The sequence below is a fragment of the Peromyscus leucopus genome, chromosome 16_21 (genome assembly GCF_004664715.2).
Source record: "Peromyscus leucopus breed LL Stock chromosome 16_21, UCI_PerLeu_2.1, whole genome shotgun sequence".
NCBI lineage: Eukaryota > Metazoa > Chordata > Mammalia > Rodentia > Cricetidae > Peromyscus > Peromyscus leucopus.
In genome coordinates, this window is record NC_051084.1 from 37,333,512 (window position 1) to 37,356,669 (window position 23,158).

The 23,158-nt window shown below is 45.8% G+C and overlaps 1 protein-coding gene across 2 annotated transcripts in view; it reads right to left on the minus strand.

The window, feature by feature from the left end:
* Window positions 1-3,376: 3,376 nt before the first annotated feature.
* Window positions 3,377-23,158, minus strand: part of LOC114690765 (UDP-glucose:glycoprotein glucosyltransferase 1) — a 132,484-nt gene continuing 112,702 nt past the window's right edge. For both annotated transcript variants that reach the window (XM_028865647.2, XM_028865646.2), the window contains 5 exons: window positions 21,386-21,546; window positions 19,880-19,994; window positions 10,946-11,062; window positions 10,305-10,458; window positions 3,377-7,219 (listed from right to left, as the gene is read on the minus strand). In XM_028865647.2, coding sequence (XP_028721480.1) covers window positions 7,194-7,219; window positions 10,305-10,458; window positions 10,946-11,062; window positions 19,880-19,994; window positions 21,386-21,546 — 573 coding nt within the window. In that variant the 3' untranslated portion in view covers window positions 3,377-7,193. The remainder of the gene's footprint in view (window positions 7,220-10,304; window positions 10,459-10,945; window positions 11,063-19,879; window positions 19,995-21,385; window positions 21,547-23,158) is intronic.

Genomic DNA, 23,158 nt, shown 5'->3' on the forward strand with positions numbered 1-23,158 from the left:
TGTCTGGTGTAGGTGCCTATTTTCAATACCCAGGGCCAAATAAATATTTCTCGAGGAAAAAGTCTAGAGTGAAAAAAGTTTGAGAAGCTCTGAGCTAGAGGCAAGTTAGAGTAATGGAGGATGCCAATCAGAGGATGGACTTTCGGCTGGAAGAACCATCTCTGAGGTCTAATGGTGACAGGGATCACATACTCGTGTAAATCATCAATATATTTGTATTTCAAATCTTCATACTGTGGACCTTGAGTACACGTACATTTATAAATTAAAACTTTAGGATAAAAATATAAAAGTAGAGCACATTAAGAGTAGTAAGGGGGCTGGAGAGATGGCTCAGAGGTTAAGAGCACCAACTGCTCTTCCAGAGGTCCTGAGTTCAATTCCCAGCACCCACATGGTGGCTCACAACCATCTGTAATGAGATCTGGCACCCTCTTTTGTATACATAATAAATTAATAAATCTTAAAAAAAAAAAAAAAGAGTAGTAAGAAATCAACAAGTTAAGCCCAAGAGGCAGAACCGGGCCGGGCGGTGGTGGCGCACGCCTTTAATCCCAGCACTCGGGAGGCAGAGGCAGGTGGATCTCTGTGAGTTCAAGGCCAGTCTGGGCTACCAAGTGAGTTCCAGGAAAGGCGCAAAGCTACACAGAGAAACCCTGTCTCAAAAAACCAAAAAAAAAAAAAAAAAAAAAGAGGCAGAGCCGGGCCGATTCCTATGCTAGGGACTGCTAACTAGCTTACATGCTGAGTTCCATGCTCTGAGAACTTGTCTCAATCCGAAAAGTAGATGACTCCCAAGGAAGAGCAGGTGAGGGTGTCCCTACACACACACACACACACACACACACGAACCCATACCCCAAACAAAAACCCAGGTCAAGTCAGACTCCAGTTTAAAGGCCTAGGACTCTCCTATTCCCAGATGAGTCTCAGCCCGACTGCTCAGTGCGTGGCACACGTACTCCCGAGGTCCCTCAGCAACACAGGACGCTCCCACTTCCATGCTAGGCTTCTCTTTGAGCATCATTCCCTGTAGAAGCTTCTCCTGCCCTCCAAATCTCTCCTCCTCACAGGCACCAGGTCCTCTTGACGGCCACCTCAGCAAGGGCACCTGACACACCAGTCTGAAGTGTGCACCGATTACAGAGTGGCAGGGTGTGCTCAGAGAACGGGCTGGGGCAGAACCCACATGGCTCCTGAGGACCCAGTGAGGAGGTCTGCCAGGTCTCTGAGGCTTCACCCCTCTGCCTCTCATGGCCGACACTGCCAGGGCTGCTTGTCATCCAGAGTGTGAGGGGCAGGTCCCAGAGTTGGGGGCCTGGCTGCTGGGCCAGGATCTGAAGGACTAGCTATGGCCAGACCATCAGGGTTGGTGACCTCTGAGAGGTGAAGGTTAGACTGTCCTCTACCAATCTACCCTTCCTACTCACTCCCCACCCCCCCCCCCCCCACCCCCCTCTCTCTCTCTCTCACACACACACACACACACACACACACAGCTTAATGACAACCATACAACTAAAGAAGAGAGGAGGAGTTTATTGTGTTGAGCAGAGCTTACTCTCATGATAACACCAGCATTCCTTTGGACTAAAGACATTCACAGACATTAGCCTCACACCATGTGAGGTGTTGGCTTGAATGGAAAAGGAGGACACGCTTTCCTTAAAAACCTAAGCTTTGTCTCCATTTTCCCATTTCTGGCTGGAAAACAGAGTGCTTGGTGGTCTTTTGTTCCAAAGTGCCAACCTTCGGTTAGTGCAGTTTGCATCTGGTTGAGGGAACGGTGCCCGTTCCTCTGTCTGCTGAGCTCAACAGGGACAAGTAAGGCAGCAGAGAGAGCAGAGGGGAGAAAGCATGGCTCCAAGCCCTGCCAGGAGTCACAGCCTCCACACTGCTGGGGACCCGGGAGTCACAGCCTCCACACTGCTGGGGACCAGGACTCACAGCCCTCCACACTGCTGGGGACCAGGACTCACAGCCTCCACACTGCTGGGGACCCAGGAGTCACAGCCTCCACACTGCTGGGGACCCAGGGGTCACAGCCCTCCACACTGCTGGGGACCCAGGAGTCACAGCCTCCACACTGCTGGGGACCAGGAGTCACAGCCTCCACACTGCTGGGGACCCAGGAGTCACAGCCTCCACACTGCTGGGACCCGGGAGTCACAGCCTCCACACTGCTGGGACCCGGGAGTCACAGCCCTCCACACTGCTGGGGACCCAGGGGTCACAGCCTCCACACTGCTGGGGACCCAGGGGTCACAGCCTCCACACTGCTGGGGACCCGGGAGTCACAGCCTCCACACTGCTGGGGACCCAGGACTCACAGCCCTCCACACTGCTGGGGACCCAGGGGTCACAGCCTCCACACTGCTGGGGACCCAGGGGTCACAGCCTCCACACTGCTGGGGACCCGGGAGTCACAGCCTCCACACTGCTGGGGACCCAGGGGTCACAGCCTCCACACTGCTGGGGACCAGGAGTCACAGCCTCCACACTGCTGGGGACCCAGGAGTCACAGCCTCCACACTGCTGGGGACCCAGGAGTCACAGCCTCCACACTGCTGGGGACCCGGGAGTCACAGCCTCCATACTGCTGGGGACCAGGAATCACAGCCTCCACACTGCTGGGGACCAGGAGTCACAGCCCTCCACACTGCTGGGGACCCAGGGGTCACAGCCTCCACACTGCTGGGGACCAGGAGTCACAGCCTCCACACTGCTGGGGACCCAGGGGTCACAGCCTCCACACTGCTGGGGACCCAGGACTCACAGCCCTCCACACTGCTGGGGACCCGGGAGTCACAGCCTCCACACTGCTGGGACCCGGGAGTCACAGCCTCCACACTGCTGGGGACCAGGAGTCACAGCCTCCACACTGCTGGGGACCAGGAGTCACAGCCCTCCACACTGCTGGGGACCCAGGACTCACAGCCCTCCACACTGCTGGGGACCCGGGAGTCACAGCCTCCACACTGCTGGGGACCAGGAGTCACAGCCCTCCACACTGCTGGGGACCCGGGAGTCACAGCCTCCACACTGCTGGGGACCAGGAGTCATAGCCTCCACACTGCTGGGGACCCGGGAGTCACAGCCTCCAAGCCCTGCCCAGGAGTCACAGCCTCCACACTGCTGGGGACCCAGGAGACTCAGGAGAGATCCCCTGCTTTCTGTCCCCAACTTCCTGGACTTCCCTGCAGCATGCTGAAGCCTGGCGCTGACTCTATCACGGCTGCCTTCAATGACACGCAAGGAGAGTCCCTGCCCAGTCCACCGACTCCCCACTCCTATGGAACTTTTCTGCGATTACACGGAAAGACAAAACACCAGCAATGAATGGGAAACGAGAAAGAACCTTCCAGACACTTGGACATTTCAGTAACTTCCTGAGTGATAGTGTTTAATGTGCTTGAACTCATCGGGCATGTGAGAAGTCCTCATTAAGACTTTCTCTGTTACCTTAAGGCAGAGAAAACAGGAGCTCATGAAATTCAACAAAAAATGCTTTCTAAACAAGAAACAAGATGAGCCATTGGATCGACTGGTCTTCACACAATATTCCCAGAAAGCCAAGTATGCAACAACTCACTAAAAAGACGGAGCCCTCAAAGTCACATTTAGGAATTGTGCACAAATCATAATCCACATCACCAGGACATTTCCCATTGGACAGCTTTTCGTGAAATCTATCCAGAAAAGTGGATCAGAGCTCCCTCTCAACTCCTCAGGCAAATCATTTCTTTTAATCATGCAGGTCTAAGAAGAACAATTTTAGAAAGAGATTTAGTCATGGAGGAGACGGACAAGAGGAGTGATGCCGTACCCCTGACCATGCGAGAGCTGTCTGACCAGGCCTAAGTTACTGCCAAGTTTACTTCCTGTTTCTTCTCCCTTCTTTACTACCGGGCTCCTTACTATGGTGCATCGTTCATGGACTAAGCCTAAAACCAGATAACATACATCAGGCAGAGCCTTAACAAGGTTCAGAACATAAAGTTTCCAGGCGAGTAGAGGAAATCCAGCTCTGCCATGGAGCCTGCTTCTGATCAGACAGCCTAGCACAATGGAGACAAAACGTGTTCAATCGGAAACGTAGCTTCTGCCAGACTATCAATGTCAACTACCTTAAGAAACCAACACACCATCCCTCTCAACTTCTGACTAAACCCAGGATGCTGGAAAGCTGTGCCCTGAAAGTCCTAGATGCCAAGCAAGTGCCACTTCCTACAGAACAGACTGACTCGCACCGGCCCATCTAATTCTGACATGTCACAGTTCACATGACCCTACTGGTTCGGAAAAGAATCTTGCTACTACTATATGACAAAAGGTTAAAAACAAAAACCAACCAACCAATAAACAAACAAACAAAAAATGATATATACGCATGCCAAGAACAACAGTGAAATTTCCAGAAGCTTGGACAATCCGTGTGGTCAGTTATTTCCTGCTTCTTGGAAAATATTTTACCTCTCTTTTCAGTCACAGTATGCTTTTTTCATGGTAGAGATATCAGATGAAACCAACAGAGACACCCTTCCTGGGGCACTTAATGGTAGCATCACTTATGGGGCTTTTGCTTAATTTGTAGAGATGATTAATCCACAGAAAGCAAGGACCAAGCTGGCAAAGGAAGGCCTGGACAACTTCAGAAGCAAGCTGGGTCTGGCCTATCCAGCATCAACTATAATGTGACTTATGTCAGGGTGGTGAGACATGAGGGACCGAAGGATCACAGAGGACATGATCTGCACCTTCCTTTTCCCCAGAGGATGCATTAATGACTTGGTAAAAAGAAGGAAACTGGCCAGGCAGTGGTGGCACATCTCTGTGAGTTTGAGGCTAGCCTGGTCTATAGAGTGAGTTCCAGGACAGCCAGGGCTACACAGAGAAACCCTGCCTGGAAAAAAGGAAACTGGCCACTAGGACCAACATTTAAAAACACATCCCTGTGACCTATTTCCTGCTCATCACAGGCTCCCAGGATACTGGGAACACCGTTTCTGCCTACAGTTGAGGACGGCTGCAGTGGTATCCCTGAAAGCTTAATGCAATGTGGACATGAAGCCTGAACGGAGGCTGGCTCTAAGTTAACTTTAGGACTCGAAAATGGGGGGGGGGGGGAATTAATTACTTGATGTATGTGTGGTGAAATTTTTATTTTAAACATTCATGTTGTAATATATGTACAGTGTGTTGATGTCATGTGCTAGCTAAGAAGCTGGCTATGGGACATGTTTATCTCAAAGTGTCTTACAAAGCCCTTTGTCTGGGGATGTGAACCCCCCCCCTAACTTTAGGACAAAACAGTTCAATAGTCCAAGAGTCAAAATATGACATCCTTGAACACAGCTGGGAGCAATTCATTCCCAGACACCTTCCCAAGGTCAGAGGACTCAGCCACTGCTTGGCCCTGCTATGAAAGTGCCACAGTGGGTAGGGAGGCTGCAAGCTTGGAGAAAGGGAACTCCAGCTGACTGTTTCAGCTTCCCTGGCTGGTTTCTGCAGGATGTTGTGAGCACCGAATTTGATGATGGTATTTTTAGTTTTGCTATTTGTTCTTTTACTTGGAAGCCTTACCTGAGGGAACACTCTGCTCTGCTCAGGATGCTCACTGGGGAACTCCAGCTGGCTGAGTTAAGGGGTTTCTGCAGGCTATGTGGGTTTCGATGATGTTCTGCTGTCTCTCACTATTTATTACTTAGTAACTGCCCATTCAAATCCCAGCTATGGCTACTGTAGGTCATTCTCCCTTGAAAACACACGTATTACCACCTAGCTTAGATGGGCAAGGTCTTACCCATGTGCACTCACTCATCATATTCACTCTTTCTTCTTCTTTTTTGAGGTGGGGGTGCAATGCTAGGATGGCCTTGAGCCACACACCAGCTCCCTTCTTATTTTAAAGGCAGGTTAAAGAGGGAAGAACAGCCCCTGTGACTGAGGCAGGCCAGTGCCAGCAACACTCTGTAACTCTCCGCTGTAGATCCCCGAATCCTGGGCAGCCAGGTTAACAACATGTCCCAGGCTCACAGCCCAGGCTGCTCCTGACAAGGTGAGGCTGGGCTATGGCTGTGGACACACACAACGCAGCAGTTACCTTAGAACTGGACCAGGCCTTGGGCAAGTCTCAAAAGGCAAAGGCAACCCATAGAGCCAAAGGAAAAAGGAAAAAGACACAGGAAACTGAGTTCCAGAGACAGCCATTCCTGGTCATTGGTCTGAGAGCATCCGGGGAAGAAAAGACCAAGGACAGTCTCCTGGGTCTGAGAGAAGACTGGACAAGGGCAAGGGCAGACAGCATGGTGGTCATCCAGATGGAGGTTGAGTACATGGAGATGGACCACTGAGGGACTCAGTATACCTGTGCCCAGCCAGGAAATTCAGAACCAACCGTTTTTTAGAAAGTAGGAAGAAAAAGCAAACATTTTCATAAATATAAAAATTGTTTACAAAACAATTATGTAGAAAGTTCACTGGTAATAGAATAAAGCTTCCGTTAAATTCAGCCACACAGACTGAAAGAGAATGGCCAATTTCTGTCTTCTTCCTCTGACACCAGAAAACTCTCCTCTGCCTGTCGTTTCCACAACCCTCATCCAAACCACCCCAGTTCTCCTGAAGACTGATTTCTTAGCAACTGAGCCAACCCTGAAGCCACATGATTATCGGTTGGGCTCAATTCCACAGTGAGCCTGATGCTGGGGGAGAGAATGTGGGGCACGGGATGTGAGAAGTGTGTTGGCATAGACCTTGAGGCTTGGACCTTGGATGAAGCATCTGCCCACCTGACCTGGTACAGAGTGGGCATCTGCAGTGCAGCAGGGCTGCAGGTAAACTGAGGTAAGGAAGGACATGGTGGCTTTTCTGGCAGCTTCGGAGCCAGTGCAGCAATGTGTGCTCTTGCGTGTGGGCACAAAGGACGTGGCTTCTCTCAGTGGCTGCCACCATTTCTCCCTCTGGTGTGAAGACAGTCCCAGAAATCAGCCACTTGTCTTCCTCTGAGGTACAAATCCAACAGAGCCTTAGCCCCAAAGATCCGGCACCCTCTAGGGTGCAGTAGTCTAAATCAATAGGTGTGGTACACCTGCCCAATCGGTTCATCAGCAGTTGCATCGATAGATCAGAAAAAAACTAGCATTTAGTACAAAAACTGTCAGATGGTGGGATTCCCTATCTTCTTCCAGAGATCATAATTCTTCATGCTTCTGAGAACCTATGGAAAAGAACAAAATATGAGACTTAAGTGTGAGCATCGTCCACAGCACACTCCACTGTACGTCTCAGATGGAGTTATAGGAGCTTGGGCTTGGTATTTTGTATTCAAGTTTGGAAGCAAACATAAGAGAAAGAAGACATTTTTAGTTTTAAGAAGCACTGTTTCACCAGGGCAGTACTGGCTCTCAGCCAACCCACTTTCCAGAGATCTTCTGCACTTACACATTTATTCCTGTGTCTGGGTAGCTGTTTTCTTTGATCCTTAAACTGTTTTAATGTTACTAATTGATAAGTAACAGTAAAGTAAGTTTCTTCATGTGGATTTTTTTCCCCTTGTATTGAACTATTTAAGATGCATTCTTAACATAGGAAATGCTGAAGACAGAATCATTTTCTTTCATAGTATGTTTTTATGTATTACCATTACTGTGTGCACATGCCATGGTGCACATGTGTAGGTCAGAGGACAACAAAAACTCTTTCACTTTGACATGGGTTCTGGGTTCAGGCTCAGGTCACTATCAGGCTGTGCCCGCTGAGCCCAGTGTCCAGGACTTTATAGCCTCTCGATAACAGACACACTGCTTTTAAGCAAGGGCTTTCCAGATGCACACAGCTTCAGCAAGGCTCCTCCACCAGAGTCTCACCAGTGTCTCCTTTATGTGCAGCATTATCAATACATCAGCATTTTTTGATATAGCAGACACTAATGGTGACTCTAACTTGATTTCTGTCTCCTTCCTATACAGCTCTTCTTTTGAATAGTTTGTTCGTATTCTCTGTCCATTTATGTATGGATACATTTCATAATGAATTTACTTTTAAAAAAATGTGTTTTCATTTTCTATGTGTGTAGGTGCTTTGTCTGCACGTATATCTGTGTACCACATGCATGTTGAGCCCACAGCCAGAAGAGGGCATCAGATCCCCGGAACTGGAATCACTGGCTGTGCTTTTGAACCGTCTCTCCCGCTGCAAATGTGGGTTACACAGTTATGGTGACTGTGTAACTTTCTAGCTATGATTTTTACTACCCTGGCAGTCTCCAGAATGGACTGTCAAGTCACTCAAGACTTAAGCTCTGCATTTGCTTCTTAGGATAAGTTTAAAGTAGGAGAAATATTAAGATCCAGAGCCCAATTTATCCACTGTTTTTGTAGGCTGGTCTCAAACTCACTATGTGGCTAAAAAATGAGTTTAACTCTTGATCCTCTCGCTTCTTAGCCTTGAGTAAACTGTTAAGACTTGTATGGGCCGGGTGGGCAGCAGTGCACGCCTTTAATCCCAGCACTTAGAAGGCAGAGGCAGAGGCAGGCCTATCTCTGTGAGTCCAAGGCCAGCCTGGTCTATAGAGATCCAGGACAGGCACCAAAACTACACGGAGAAACCCTGTCTCCAAAAAAAAAAAAAAAAAAAAAAAAAAAAAAGACTTGTATGGATGGGCAAAGGCACTAAACATTTTTTTTAAGTTTTAGCAGCTTCAAAAACAAAACACCTAATTTGACTGGTAAACAATATGAAAGTATTTTGTACAGAGATCCATGTCTAGCCTTGGAAGCACTAGGGATGGTATCCAGGGTCTTGTATGTGCTAGGTAAGTGTTCTACCACTGAGCTACATATCCAGCCTTCAGAAAGACAAGTCTTTATGCTCTTTCAGCTTGCTGCTACCCAATTAAAATAACATTGTATGTGTGTTTGGCTTTTTAAATTTGTTTGTTGTTTTTTTTTAAGATTTATTTATTTATTATGTACACAGTGTTCTGTCTGCATGTATGCCTGCTGCCCAGAAGAGGGTGCCAGATCTCATTACAGATGGTTGTGAGCCACCATGTGGTTGCTGGGAATTGAACTCAGGACCTTTGGAAGAGCAGCCACTACCACTGAGCCTTAACCACTGAGCCATCTCTCCAGCCCATTGTTTGTTGTTTTGAGACAGGATCTCACTATGTTTCCTTGACTGTCCTGGACTCACTACGTAATTAGGCTGACCTCAAACTCAGAGATCCATCTGTCTCTGTCTCCATAGTGCGTGGTGATATTGTGTTCCCCAAAATATTGTGCACCCTAATAAACTTATCTGGGGTCAGAGAACAGAACAGTCACTAGATATAGAGGCCAGAAAATAGTGGCACACATGCTTTTAATCCTATCACCTGGGAGGCAGAGATCCATCCGGATCTCTGTGAGATCAAGGCCACACTGGAAACAGTCAGGCATGGTGACTCACGCCTTTAATCCCAGGAAGTGATGGCAGAAAGCAGAAAGGTAAATAAGGCATGAGGACCAGGAACTAGAGCTGGTTAAGCTTTTAGGCATTGAGCAGCACAGTTCAGCTGAGATCCATTTGGATGAGGATTCAAAGGCTTCCAATCTGAGGAAACAGGATCAGCTGAGGAATTGGCGAGGTGAGGTGGCTGTGGCTTGTTCTGCTTCTCTGATCTTCCAGCATTCACCCCAATAACTGGCACTGGGTTTGTTTTTATTAATAAGACCTTTAAGATTCATGCTACAATAGTGCTGAGATTAAGGCATGTTCTGCCATGCCCAGTGATGTGTGACCCCCTCTAAATAATAAATGAACGAATTATGAAGTTGTAGTAAAATGATATGAAAGTTGAAATTTTATGTAAAAGACTGGTATCTTTTTATCTTCAGTTTAAATACACTCCATCCTCACTCCAATATGCCTGTTTTACACTATTTACTTTCAAATAAATATATATTTTGTCTTGATCTAAATTTATTCATTGTCTAGTACCATGGCAGATTTAATGACCACACACACAAAAAAAATAAAAATAAAAATAAAAAATACACATATTAAAAATTTCTTTAAAAAGCATCTCTTCTTCCTTTGACCAAAACAAGAAAGTGTGTATGTGTGTTGAGTGTGTTGACTGCAAAACTTCATTGAGAGTGCTATTTAGAGGGCTGGCTGAAGGGGCAAAAGGAAAAACAGAACCTAGTTGAGGTCAAGATCAAGGGAAAGGTGTCCCTCTCCCCCTTATATTCCTTACCCTGTTGTTCTGACAACGGATCAGAAACAAGGAGATACTTATCCACAGCCAGGCTCACACTCACCTTCCTGCATCTTCTCCTCACGCAGGGTCCCCATCTCCTTCTCCTCCTGGAAGAGGAGCTGCAGCTGCTTGATCTCCTGATCATAGTCCTGCCACTCGGGGACGATCCGCACGGCAGCCTCCAGTTTGGGCTCCTTAGTCATGGGATTATTACACTGAAAACACAACACGCACAGCTCAGCGGAGCTACGGCAAAGGCATACCGTACAGATTCAAAGGGGCGTCCAGGGGGCATGGGGAGACTGAGGGAGAGGAGCAGGACTTCAAGGTTAGGCCAGGTCTCAGATCCAGAGGGCAGCAAAGGTTCCAGGCTAAAGGGAAACCTTCCAGGCACAGAGACGGAACGGAAGACAAGCAGTGACTCAGCAGAAAATGGCTCGGCCAGCACATGGGGACCTGGCTTCCTGTGGCAAGCGAAGAAGAGCCCTGCTGAAATGACCAGGACATGCCCTGCTGAAATGACCATGACATACCCTGCTGAAATGACCAGGACATGCCCTGCTGAAATGACCAGGACATGCCCTGCTGAAATGACCAGGACATGCTTTGCAGCTCCAACCCCAACTCAGACAGAGCCAAGTGGACCCAGCATTAGCAAGCGCCCAGGCACTGTCACGGGTCCCAGCAGGGAAGGCTGCTCACCAGGTCGATCGTCTTTGCCCTCTTCTTAGAAGCGTCATCACACCACGTTTCACACCAAAGCCACTCTTGAGGGAGAGATTTGATTGGCACCTGATGAATCATGTTATTGGGTAAATCCTGTTTGGTAAAGAAAATAAAACACAAGGATCAAAAACTCAGAAAGAAATTTACATAAGCAACCAAAAAAGTGTTAGCTTCAAATTCAACCAGAGGACTGGAGTTCAGTTTCCAGCACCCAAGGTGGGCAGCTCACAAGCACCTGTAACTTCAGCTCCAGGCGATCTGATGCCCCTTTCTGGCCTCTGCAGGCACCCACACACATATGCACATACCCACACTCAGACATGCACACACGTAAAAGTCAAAAACAAAAACAAAAAAACTTACAAAAACAAGCAATAATACTACCTCAACTGGGGGCCCAAGGAGGGGACTACAAAGTTAAGAACATTAGCAGCTCTTACAGAGAACCCAAGTTGGTTCCCACCAACTGTATGGCAGCTCGCAACCATCTGTATCTCCAGTTCCAGAGGACCTGATGCCCTCTTATGGCCTCCTCCAGTACTGGGCAAACATATGGTACATATACACCCATGCAGGCAAACACTTATTATACATATAAAAAACCAAAAGCAACACAAACAAAATTCAACTACACTTTCCTGTATGAAGGTAAATTAAAAAAAAAGAAAGAAAAATCCTATTCTTTTGTTTTTGTTGAGACAGTGTCTCACTTGCCCAGGCTGGTCTGGGCCTTGTGAAGTCCTCCTGCCTGGCCTCTCATGTGTTGGGATTACAGTTGTGAGTCACCATGCCTGGCCTCTCATGTGTTGGGATTACAGTTGTGAGTCACCATGCCTGGCCTCTGTTCACTTCTGGTCCCTCATGTGTTGGGATTACAGTTGTGAGTCACCATGCCTGGCCTCTGTTCACTTCTGAAGTTCAACTAGGGAGAAGCGATAGTTCTCAAAATTTATACTTTTCCAGACGAGAAGCTCCTGTCTGAGCTCTGCTCCCAAATACAGGATCCCATATGTCTCCCACAATAAAATGTTCCATTATCCTACCACGCTGGAAAAAAACCAACATATGAATGAAATAAAATGCACACAAATGATCGACTATGATGCTTGTAAAGGATGATGCAGTGTAGTCAGCCGAGTGTAGTGGTATACAACTGTAATCCGAGCACTCTGGGGCAAAGGCAGAAGAGCTGACAGTCAGTGAGTTCCAGGCCAGCCTGGCATGTGAGATCCTGTCTTCACACAAGAGCAAGTCAGACCAGACAGTATATTGCAAGCAACAACCACTCATACCCTTGTGTTAAATGGGACAAGATAAATTATTCCTATGGTGGTCTGAATGAGAATGCCCACACAGGCTCATAGGTTTGAACTGTTCCCACCAACCATATGGCGGTTCACAACCATCTGTATTGGGAAGGATTAGGAGGTGTGGCCTTGTTGGAGGAAGTGTGTTCCTGAGGGCAGCTTTGAGGTTTCAAAAGACTCACACCAGTGTCTCTCTCTTCCTCCCACTTGTAGTCAAGATGTGAGCTCTCAGCTGTTTCTGCCACCATGGTTTTTGCCCCACCATCAAGGACTCTAACCCTCTGAAAATGTAGGCCTAATTAAACGCTTATCAATTGCCTTGGTCATGGAGCTTTGTCACAGAAAAAGAAAAGTAACTGAGACAATCCCCTTTACAAACCTGTCAACAAAATAAACATTAAACTTAAATTATCAAATATCAATCTTGATGTATCCGAGTTTAGTTTTAGACACTGCTGCACCGGAACTACTGCAATACACAGAACAGCATGTCCACTTAATTTTATATTCTGCGGGAAGGGCAAATTCTACCTCTGAAATGGTAGACAAGGTAAATGAGACTAACTTGAATCCTGAAGACAACTGAGGAGCTCAGTGATATTATGAAAAACACATGCTTAAGGCTGAGAGTGTGGTTCAGTGAAGTGTGCGTTCTGTGTAAATGAGGCCTAGTTCAATCACCTCACCACCACCCAAAACAAAAGAAAAGCATATGCATGAAGGCATCAAAGAGCAAATGAGAGAATAAATTACTAGGCCTGAGAACAGTGGCCCAGAAAGAAAACTGTGGAATCTGGGGCTCTTTCTGTAGCATCATAAGCTGCTAAGTAATGCTTTCTAAGGATTTCAACAACCAATCTACTTCAGTAACTAAGAGTCACATATAAAGAAAGGAGACTAGCTTTGGATACTAAAAGAACATACCCACAACTTCAGAGTGAACAACAGTGGTGGTTTGAACTAGAATTTCCCTTATAGGCTCAGGTACTTGCACACCACAATCCCCAGTTGATGCAGCTGTGTGGGAAAGTACATCAGTAGAGGTAGGCTTTGAGAGTTCATTGCCCTGCCCCACTCTTTGCTTGGAGTTTGCAGTTGAAAATGTGAGCTCTCAGCTTCCTGGTCTGAGAGCCTATTGTCATGCTTCCCCCACCATTGTGAACTCTCCCTTGGGAACTATAAGCACAAATTAACTCTTAAGTTGCTCTTGGTCATGGTGTTTTATCATGGCCACAGAAAAGTACTGTATATATCAACTAACAGGCCCACCAAAGGCTGCAGATCAAATCACAGAGAGCCTAAAACTGGACTCAAATAATCCTGGATAGCAGAACTACTAGGCTCCTGACAAGAAGGAATAAAATCTGTCAGACGATACTATTCTTAACTTCAAATTTCTACAAATAACCTTACTAAAATAACATCTCAGACACTGCAGAAAATAAACAGAAATATTGGGGGAGCCAGAGCCCCAACTGGACATCTCTTGTCACCAAATGAAGCTTCTAGTACTGAGGGTGGGTTACATCTAATTGAGTTGTTAGCCAAAGAAGTCCCATAGGAACCCCAAACAACCCAGGCTGTTGTCAAGACTATAGGTTGCTCTCCACAAACTGTCAGTAAGACCCTATTGCTGAAGACAACACCCTACTTGTTAAACATGGAGACGTCGAGTTGGTGTATATGTAGAGCCTTCACCCCAAATGCTCGCATCTGTGGTATAGGAAGGTATTCTGCATGCTACCAAAGGAGAAATGAAAACACCAGCCGAGCCACAAACACTCTGCTCTACAATGGTGTCCTGCCTGCAAGATATGCTAGTGCACTGGTGGCCCAAAGCCTGTGGGAGTAACAAACCAATATCTGGTTTACTTAAGGCCCACTCCATAAGATGGAACCCATATCAACACTGCCTGGGTGACCAAGAACCTGAGACTAGATATCGAAGGGATCTAGGCAAAACCAAATACTACTGTCCTTTAAAAATAAAAAACATAGCAATAACATGATTCCTAATGGCATTCTGTTACCCTCATAGATCAGTGTCTTGCTCAGCCATCATCAGAGAAGCTTCCTCATGAAGCAGATGGGAACAAATACAGAGACCCATAGCCAGACATTATGCAGAGAGTGGGAGCCCTTGGAACACTGAGCCCTAAAGGGGATGTCTCCACCAAATGCCTCCCACTCGGCCTTAGGGAACCCCAAGGCAGATGAGGAGGAAAAAGTGTAAGAGCCAGAGGAGATGGAGGACACCAAGAAGACAAGCCCTCTAAACCAACAGGATCACCTCACACATGACCTCAGAGACTGAAGCAGCTCGCACAGGGCTTGCACAGCTGTGCACCAGCTGAGGTTCTAGGACTGAAAGGAAAAGTGGAAACATGCCCCCATCCTAGCCCAGAAGCTATCTCCAACTGATATCCACTTGCAAACGAAATTTTAGTTTTCTCCAAGGAAGTCTCACTGGGGAAATAAACTCTCTAACCCCCCCCTCCCCCAGTCAAGGTTTCTTGGTGTAGCTTTGGTGCCTTTCCTGGATCTTGCTCTGTAGCCCAGGCTGGCCTCAAACTCACAGTCATCCACCTGGCTCTGCCATCCGAGTGCTGGGATTAAAGACGTGTGCAACCATCGCAAGGCTTAAACTCTCTATTCTTAAGGGTAGGCAATATGCCCTGAAGGAGATGGCCAACAGAAAATGAACTCAATGGCATCTTTGGAGATTCCTTGTTTCATAATATGATGTCAGGGCCTTTTCTTTTTAATTTTATTTTAATTTTTATTTTATACACACACACACACACACACACACATTTTAACCCCACAGGTCCTTTGCATAAATACTTTGACTTCCAGTTTAGTGTTTTTATGAAATTATTGAATGTGCAAATGAGTCTCTAATTCTTGTGCCTTTTCTTGGGCTCTTTTCCTTCTGTTTGTTTTGTCCAATTTCAATGTGCTAGTTTTTTGTTTTATCTGTTTATATTTTATTTTATTATTATCCTGTTTATTTTCTAATGAGAGACAGAAAGTGAGTGGATTCAGATGTGAGGGAGGTGGGGAGGAACAGAGGGATTGGAAACTGCAATCAGGATATAGCGTGTGAGGGGGAAAATCTATTTTCAATAAAAAAAAAAAACAGCTGAGAGAAAACATAAACAAAAAAATGACAAATAAGATCCACAGTAGCTGTATAGATGCGAGCTAGCAGGTGGTACAAAGACTTTAAAGTCAACATGGTCACTCTACATAAGCCTATTTATAAAATAAAGGGTAGAGAATTTCAGCACAGAACTGAAAACAAAAAATATTAAAATGGAGACAAACCAAAACATCTTAATTCCAATTAAGAGCAAACAGAAGGCTAAACCAATTAGATAGGAAATCCCAGGAACAAAGACAAAAGACTAAAATAGAGGATTAAACCAGAGAGAGCACTGGATAAAGGAGGTGGCTGGCTGCAGGAGGAACTCTGCAGGGTACTGCTTAAAGACAGCCGAAGAATGAAGTCACAAATTAGAGAAAAACCCACAAACCCTGCTAACACCTAGCAAGAAAGACCCAAATGAACACACAAGTGTCCAGTAGAGGGTCTGTCAAAGCTCAGTAGGAAGTGGCTACGGGGGCACACACCTGTACACCGAGCACACAGGAAGCTGAGGCAGGGGGATCATCGTTGGGAGATGCAGGCCAGCCTCACTACAGTGTGAGAGAGACCCTGTCTTAAAAATCAAAACCTGCCGGGCGGTGGTGGCGCCACTTTGTTGCAATACAAATCCTTTTTTTTTTTTTTTTTTTTTAAGGATTATGCGGTTGTTTTATTAGACCTGGAAGACTTGCAGTAGATGGAATGTTCAGTTTGAATTTCTGAACACAGAAGCAGAAGCCCTGCCTCGGCAACTCTGGGAATTGTACACAATACAAATCTTAAACACTGCAAGAAACTACACTTAAAATAAAATCATCAGGGCAGCAGGTAACAGCTCAACTGAAACATCAGAAACCAAAAGACCATGAAAGAGAAACGGCAGGAAAACTTCTAAAAGAAATAACTGCTGGACTGGAGAGCTGGCTCAGAGGTTAAGAGCACTGGCTGTTCTTCCAGAGGACCTGAGTTCAACTAGCAGCCACATGGTGGCTCACAACCATCTATAATGAGATCTGGTGCCCTTCTAGTGTGCAGGCAGACATGCAGACTGAACACTGTATACATAATAATAAATAAATCTTAAAAAAAAAAAGAAGAAGAAGAACTGCCAAGTTGCCAGTTTAAATTCACTGAATATATACTTCATGTACAGGGAACTGGGGGAGGAGTTCAGTGGTGGAGGGCTGCCTAGCAATATGAGGTCCTGGGTTAAATCCATAGAATGATGCCCTTCCCAAAAGAAATGAGTATAAATACGAAAGAATGAAGATGGACCCTTACCTTATACTATCTGCAAATCAACCAAACTGTAGCAAAGACTTCAAAGTGTAAAACTCTCGAAGAAAGCACAGGGGAACCCCTAGGATGGTGGACTTGTGTATGGACTCCAGGATAGGACAGCAGAAAAGCACAGGTAACAAGAAAGGGAGAATGGGAGCCTCTTATCTGGTGATGAATTACTGTTCATAACACACAAAGAACTCCTGAAACTTAGTAACAAATAATTCTAAAATGGGCAACTGGCTGAAACAGCCCCCTTTCCACATATAACATATAAATGACCACACAGAAAGACAGCGACATCACTTGTCAAAAAAGAAAAGAAGAAAAAGAAAGCACAATGAGAACCAAGCACGGAAACCCAAGCTTGTAATCAAAACACAAGGAAGACTGGACAGGAAGACCATGGAGTTTGAGGCTAGCCCGGACCACAGATCCCCCACACAGTAAGAGTCTCCTTCAGATTCACTAGACCAGCCATTTTTTAAATTTACTTTGTGCGTGTGCGTGTTTGTGCGCATGCATGTGCACCATGTGTAGAGGTCAGAGGACAAATTGCAAGAGCCAGGTGTCTCTTTTCACCACATGGGATCTGGGGCTCAAACTCCGTCAAGTATGGTGGTGGCAAGTACCTTTACCTGCTTTGCCGTTTTGTTGACCCTGTTTTCTTTTTTTGAGAGAGCCGGGCTATCCAGTCCTGGCTGCTCCAGAACTCCCTACACAAATTGAAATGGCCTGGAACTTGCAGTGACCCTCTTGTCTCTGCTTCTGGAGCTCTGGGGCCACAGTGTGCCACCACACCTGGCCAGGGTAACGTTTAAGAAATAAGTTAGAAATGCAGACAGGGCCAGAGATGGCTCCGTGAGAGAAGGCACCTGACAACCTGAACTGGATCTCTGAGAAAACAAGTTCTTACAGCTGCCATCTGACTTCCACATGTGTGTATGACATGAGTGTGCACCTGAGAATCTGCAGCAAATGGAGTCCTGTGCATAGCTAACTGGAATGTAAAATGTGCCAGCGTTGTGGAAAGTTTGGTGGCTCCTCAAACGGTAAATACTGAGTGCTGGTATGAACCGGCACTTCTCCTTCTTGGTATCTACCTGAAAGGACTGAAAGCAAGAACTCACGGACTTGTCTACCAATGTCCACAGCAATCACATACACCCGTCAGTGCGGAAATAAGTCAAATACCCCTAGACAGATAACTTTAAACATATACTATTAAAGTGATACACTAGAAAAATAAAGCAAATGCAGGATTGAAGAAAAGAAAAGACATAATACAACAGTACAAGAGAATAAACAGGAAATATCAGGTATATATTCTGCCTCACTAACAATTACAGCAAACACAAATGGATTGAATTCTCCAATTGGAAGCTATAATGGGAACTCAGCTCACCTAGAGTAAACGGACTGACCATAAAGTATTGATCAGAACATAAGCAATAGCATTTCTCACTGCTGATGGAAGAGCCAACTAGAATCACACTAAAAAGCTATGTGAGTGGCTGGAGAGATGGCTCAGTGGTCAAAAGGAGTGGCTGCTCTTCCAGAGGACCTGAGTTTGGTTCCTAGCACCCATGCTGGGTGGCTCACAATGGCCTATAACTTCAGCTCCAGAGATCCGACACCTTCTTCTGAACTCCGAGGGCTGTACTCTCGGGCACACACCGCCCTCGTATTATATATATATAATTATCTAGACATGGTAATGATGACCTAGCACTCCCACCTATAGTGACACATATGCATACACAAGGGCTCACAGTGGCGTTATCCACATAAGACTGAAATCACACCAGGCTAGGGAGGGAGAAGTTTGCAGTGCCAGCTTCTCAGAAGGCTTAGGCAAAAGGACTGCTTGCATCCAGAAGTTCAAGGGTAGTTTGGAGAATACATCTCAAAACCTTTTTGTTTTGTTTTGAAACAGGATTTCTCTTTGCAGCCCTGGCTGTTCTGGAACTCAATATACAGGCCAGGCTGGCTTCTGTCTCCAGAATGCTAGAACTGAAAGTGTGCTCCACCATGCCCAACTAAAAGGAAAGAAGGGAACAAGAGGAGGAAGGGAGAAATGCAAATGAAGAACAGCTAAGTAAAATGCATAATAAAACTGCAAAACAAACAAACAAACAAACAAAAAACAAAAACAAAAACACGTGAGTAGAAGGACCACATTCCAAGACAAGATAAGAGGACAAGAAAAAACAGAAGCACATGACCTAGGCAGGACCACAGGCTCAGACTGAGTCTACAGAGAAGCAAGTGGACTGACTCCCATCAGAGTCAAGGTGAAGGGAGCAGTGTAAAGGCAGTAATGATGTATTCTTGAGTAAGGTTCTGGTTATGGGCTTTGCTTTGTAGTGACTCCTTGATACACTCTATGATGTCGATTTTAATGGATAATAAACAACTAAAAATTTTTAAGGAAAGTAGGTGGATCAAGACCAGCCTTGTCTACAAGTCAAGTGATACCTAGTCTTAAAACAAGGAAGGAAGGAAGGGAGGGAGGGAGGGAGGGAGGGAGGGAGGGAGGGAGAGAATGATTGACAGATATCTAAAAATACCTAAAACTATAATTTGGGGCTGGAGAGAAGGCTCAGAGGGTGGGAACACTGGCTGCTCTTCCACAGGACCCAGCGTGGCCCCTGACAACTGTCTGTTATCCCAGTTCCAGGGGATCAGACTCCTTCTTCTGGACTCTGAGTGTACTGCACACACGGTACATAGACATGCATGCAGGTAAAACACCCATATACATAAAAAAATAAAACAAAAAGCAAACCCAAATAAAACAAACCTACAATTTTTACTTCTGAAAATGCTTGCTATGTGAAATTGTTATTCAGCAAACTTTCCTAAAAGTTTCTGACCTGGGGAGGAAGGTCAGGGTTAGGAAAAGTTTAATACTATATTATGTAAATGCCAAGCTATTTGACAGTCTCAGTTCTCTTGAGATCAGATCTAAATCTCTCTCTCTCTCTCTCTCTCTCTCTCTCTCTCTCTCACACACACACACACACACACACACACACACACACACACACACACACACACACACTTTCCATGAACAAATAGTTCAGTTCTAAAAGAGTACTGAGACACAAATACTACTTCATTTTCTGACACAAAATGGCATGACTGTATGTGAAACAGTCAATGGTCACTTACTTGATCAAGATTTGAAAGACTGTTGGGATCTTGACTCAGACCTTGGTACTGTCCCCTGAGTCTGTCACCAGCAGCTATTTTCCGAAACTTCTTCAGATCCACAACATACAGTGCGCTGAGCAGAGGAGAGACACGTGTTACAGCCAAACCATGGATTTACATCAACAACAAACCAAACTGAACAATAGGTCATGAGCCAGACGCTTCAAGTGTCACTGAGAGGGTGAACTGGAGGATGGCAGGCAGCAGAGGGAGTGTGCATCCTTCAGAGAGGATACGTCCTGACGGCCATGCTCTGCTGTAAAAGCTCACTCTAGCCAGCCTTTTATTTTGTTGTCTTACAAGGAAATTAATTCCTGAGGTAAGATTTCTAGCTAACTCAGAAGATTTAGTAATAAAAATCATTGAAATGATAAATACTAACCCTTTACCAAAGCTATCCTGATGATCTCTTAAATGGAGGTGGTGGCAGTGTTATAATTCTTTCAGGCCAGGAAACAAAGTATAAACTGAAATCACTGTACTTCATCATTCATCTCTGTATGTGTCCTTGTTTTCAAAGGATTTATTTAGGGAGCAAGGGATTTGACTCAGAATGAAAAACACTGTCTACTCTTCCAGAGGACCAGGGTTTGGTTCCCAGCACTCACAGAGTGGCTCAAAACCACCTGTAACTCCAGTTTCAGGGGATCTGACATCTTCTAGCCTTCATGCAGACAAAACACTTATACATATAAAATAAGTAAATCTTTTCTTTTTAAAATTCATTTTTACATGTAGGGGTGTTTTACCTGCATCTATGTCTGTGTATCAAATGCATGCAGTACCTACTTAGGCCAAAAGCCCTAAGATGCCTTGGAACTGGAGTTATAGACAATGGTGTGCCACATGCAAGTGCTGGGAACTGAACCGAGGCCCAGTGGAAGAGCAGCCAGTGCTGATCACCTCGGAGCTATCTGTCTCTCCAGCCCTGTATTATTTCTTGTATGTGCCCTAGCCTCCAAATCTCCCAAACACACTTCTTCCAGAAGACATGGCGTGCTCATTAGAAATAATAAATGCATATATTGGTTGTTGGTGGTAGGTATTTTGTTTTGTTTTGGTTTTTTTGAGACAGGGTCTCACTTTGTAGGTCTGGCTGTCCTGGAACTCACTCTGTAGACCAGGCTGGCCTCAAACACACACAGAGTTCTGCCTGCGTTGCCTCCCCAGTACTGGAATTAAAGGCATGTGCTACCATGCCCAGCCCATACACTGACCCAAGAGGTTACAAATATGCTTGAAATAGGCAAAACAAAATGTATTTCATAAATTATGCATCAGGACACACTGTAACAGGAAAACTATGAACAACACACTGCATTATATGCAGCTAAGCAAAGGAATAAAGTCTCTCTTTATAACACAACATTCTTAGAATTTAAGAATTTTTCTTTAAGCCATACTAATATAGTATCTATTCACTGACTCAGCAAAGTTGAATTAGAGGGAACACTCTTTCAGTACCTGATATGATACTTCCGACCAGCCAAATGACTGGCCCAGTACCCTGACTTCCAGAACCGGTAGCCATCCATTTCTCTTCTGCTATCGCAGAAAGGCGTGTAACCATAAGGGGCACCATCCAAATTGAAATCCCTTAACTCTTTCAGATCTGTTCGTACAATCTGCAGTAAAGAAAGTCAAAATACTTGTTGGCCAACATACAGATAACTCTAAGCCATTCCTGAAAGTAGAACAAACTGCACAAGGCAGCAGGAAGGCAACTCAGTGAGTCACAGCACAGGCTCTAGAATACGATCTGGATTCCTCCACTGTCTGCTTTCATCTGAAATGGTCCCCACAGACTCGTGTTTTGAGCAGTTGGTCCCCAACTGAGTGGGGCTATTTTGAAGGCTGTGGAGCTTTTTTGGAGGTTGGGCCTGGCTGGTGAAAGGCCTTTGAAGCTTGCAGCCTGGCACCGCTCCAGCTTCCACTCTCTACCCTTGTTCTGCTGTCATGGAGACAAGCAGTCACAACAGGCACTCCTGCCCCACTGGTCCATCATCCACTTTCCTTTCCCTGCCATGCCAGGCTGTACCCTCTGAGACTACGAGCCCAGCCAGACAAAGCTCTCCTCCCTTGAGCCGCTCCTGTCAGGGGTTTGGTCGGAGCAATGAGACAAGTATCTAGTATAGGAAACTGATACTGAGGCACACACTGGAGTGACAGAACCTGACCAGCAGCTTGCAGATCTCAAGCTGGTTTGTGGGAAGCATGTGGAGGAGTTTACAGATGCAGGCTAGAGAAGCCCTACAGTGCCATATACAGAACTTAGAGGGCCACTCTGGTGGGAGTGCCCAAGACCAGAATGTCAGATGTGTAGACAGTAAAGACTGTGCTGACGAGGGTTCAGATGGGAGTGAGGACCCTACGTTTGGACAAACTGAGTTAGGGTGAATTCAAAAGCAATGAACCTGTTTATTTAACACGGAATTTCAGGACTGTCTTATTTTCAGGCTATGGCTTGGTTAATAAGCTGTCTACTTTGAGTCAGATGTCCAGTGAGCAGGATCAACAGGAGAAGAGAAGGCTAACAAAAGGCTAGTTTAGCAGTGAGGAGAAAGCAGCTGTAACTGTTAGAAAGATCAGCATCACCGTGGAGAAGGTATGACAGAAGCATCTGCAGCATTCCTGTCCTAAGAACCAAGCATTTCCCATGAACTTCATTTATCACCCGTGCCAATAACACTTATCTTAGCTGGATGTGGTAGCACAGGCCTGGAGTCCTAGTATTCGAGAGGCAGAGACAGAAGAACAATTTGGACAACAGAGAAAGGCTGTTTCAAAATCAATGAAGGAACAAATAATAAAGTACCTAACATTTGGGCAGATAACTGGACATAGTGACCAAGTAATACTAAACATTTATTTTTTAATTCTTGGTATTTATGTTAAATGAACCAAGTAAGACACAGGACTGCACACACAATAGAGTAGCTGTATTTAAGACAAGATGAAAATGAGATGTGCCGGGAAGCCAAAGACCCAGGGCCAATCCTGAACTGAGGTGAGGCCTACTGGTGTGTAGGGAGCGTCACATCAACAAACAGCTTCACAAGAAGCTGCAGACGCAGGGTGGGGACTGGACTGACTCCAAATTAGAACCACAGGCTTATCAGTGGTTCTCACATCTTGCAGTGGCTTCAGTGGAAGCTGTGGACTCACAACAGGAACCAGATTTTACTCTGGGAAGTTTCACAACTCACAGAGGAAGCTGCAGATCTTGTTTCCTCAGAC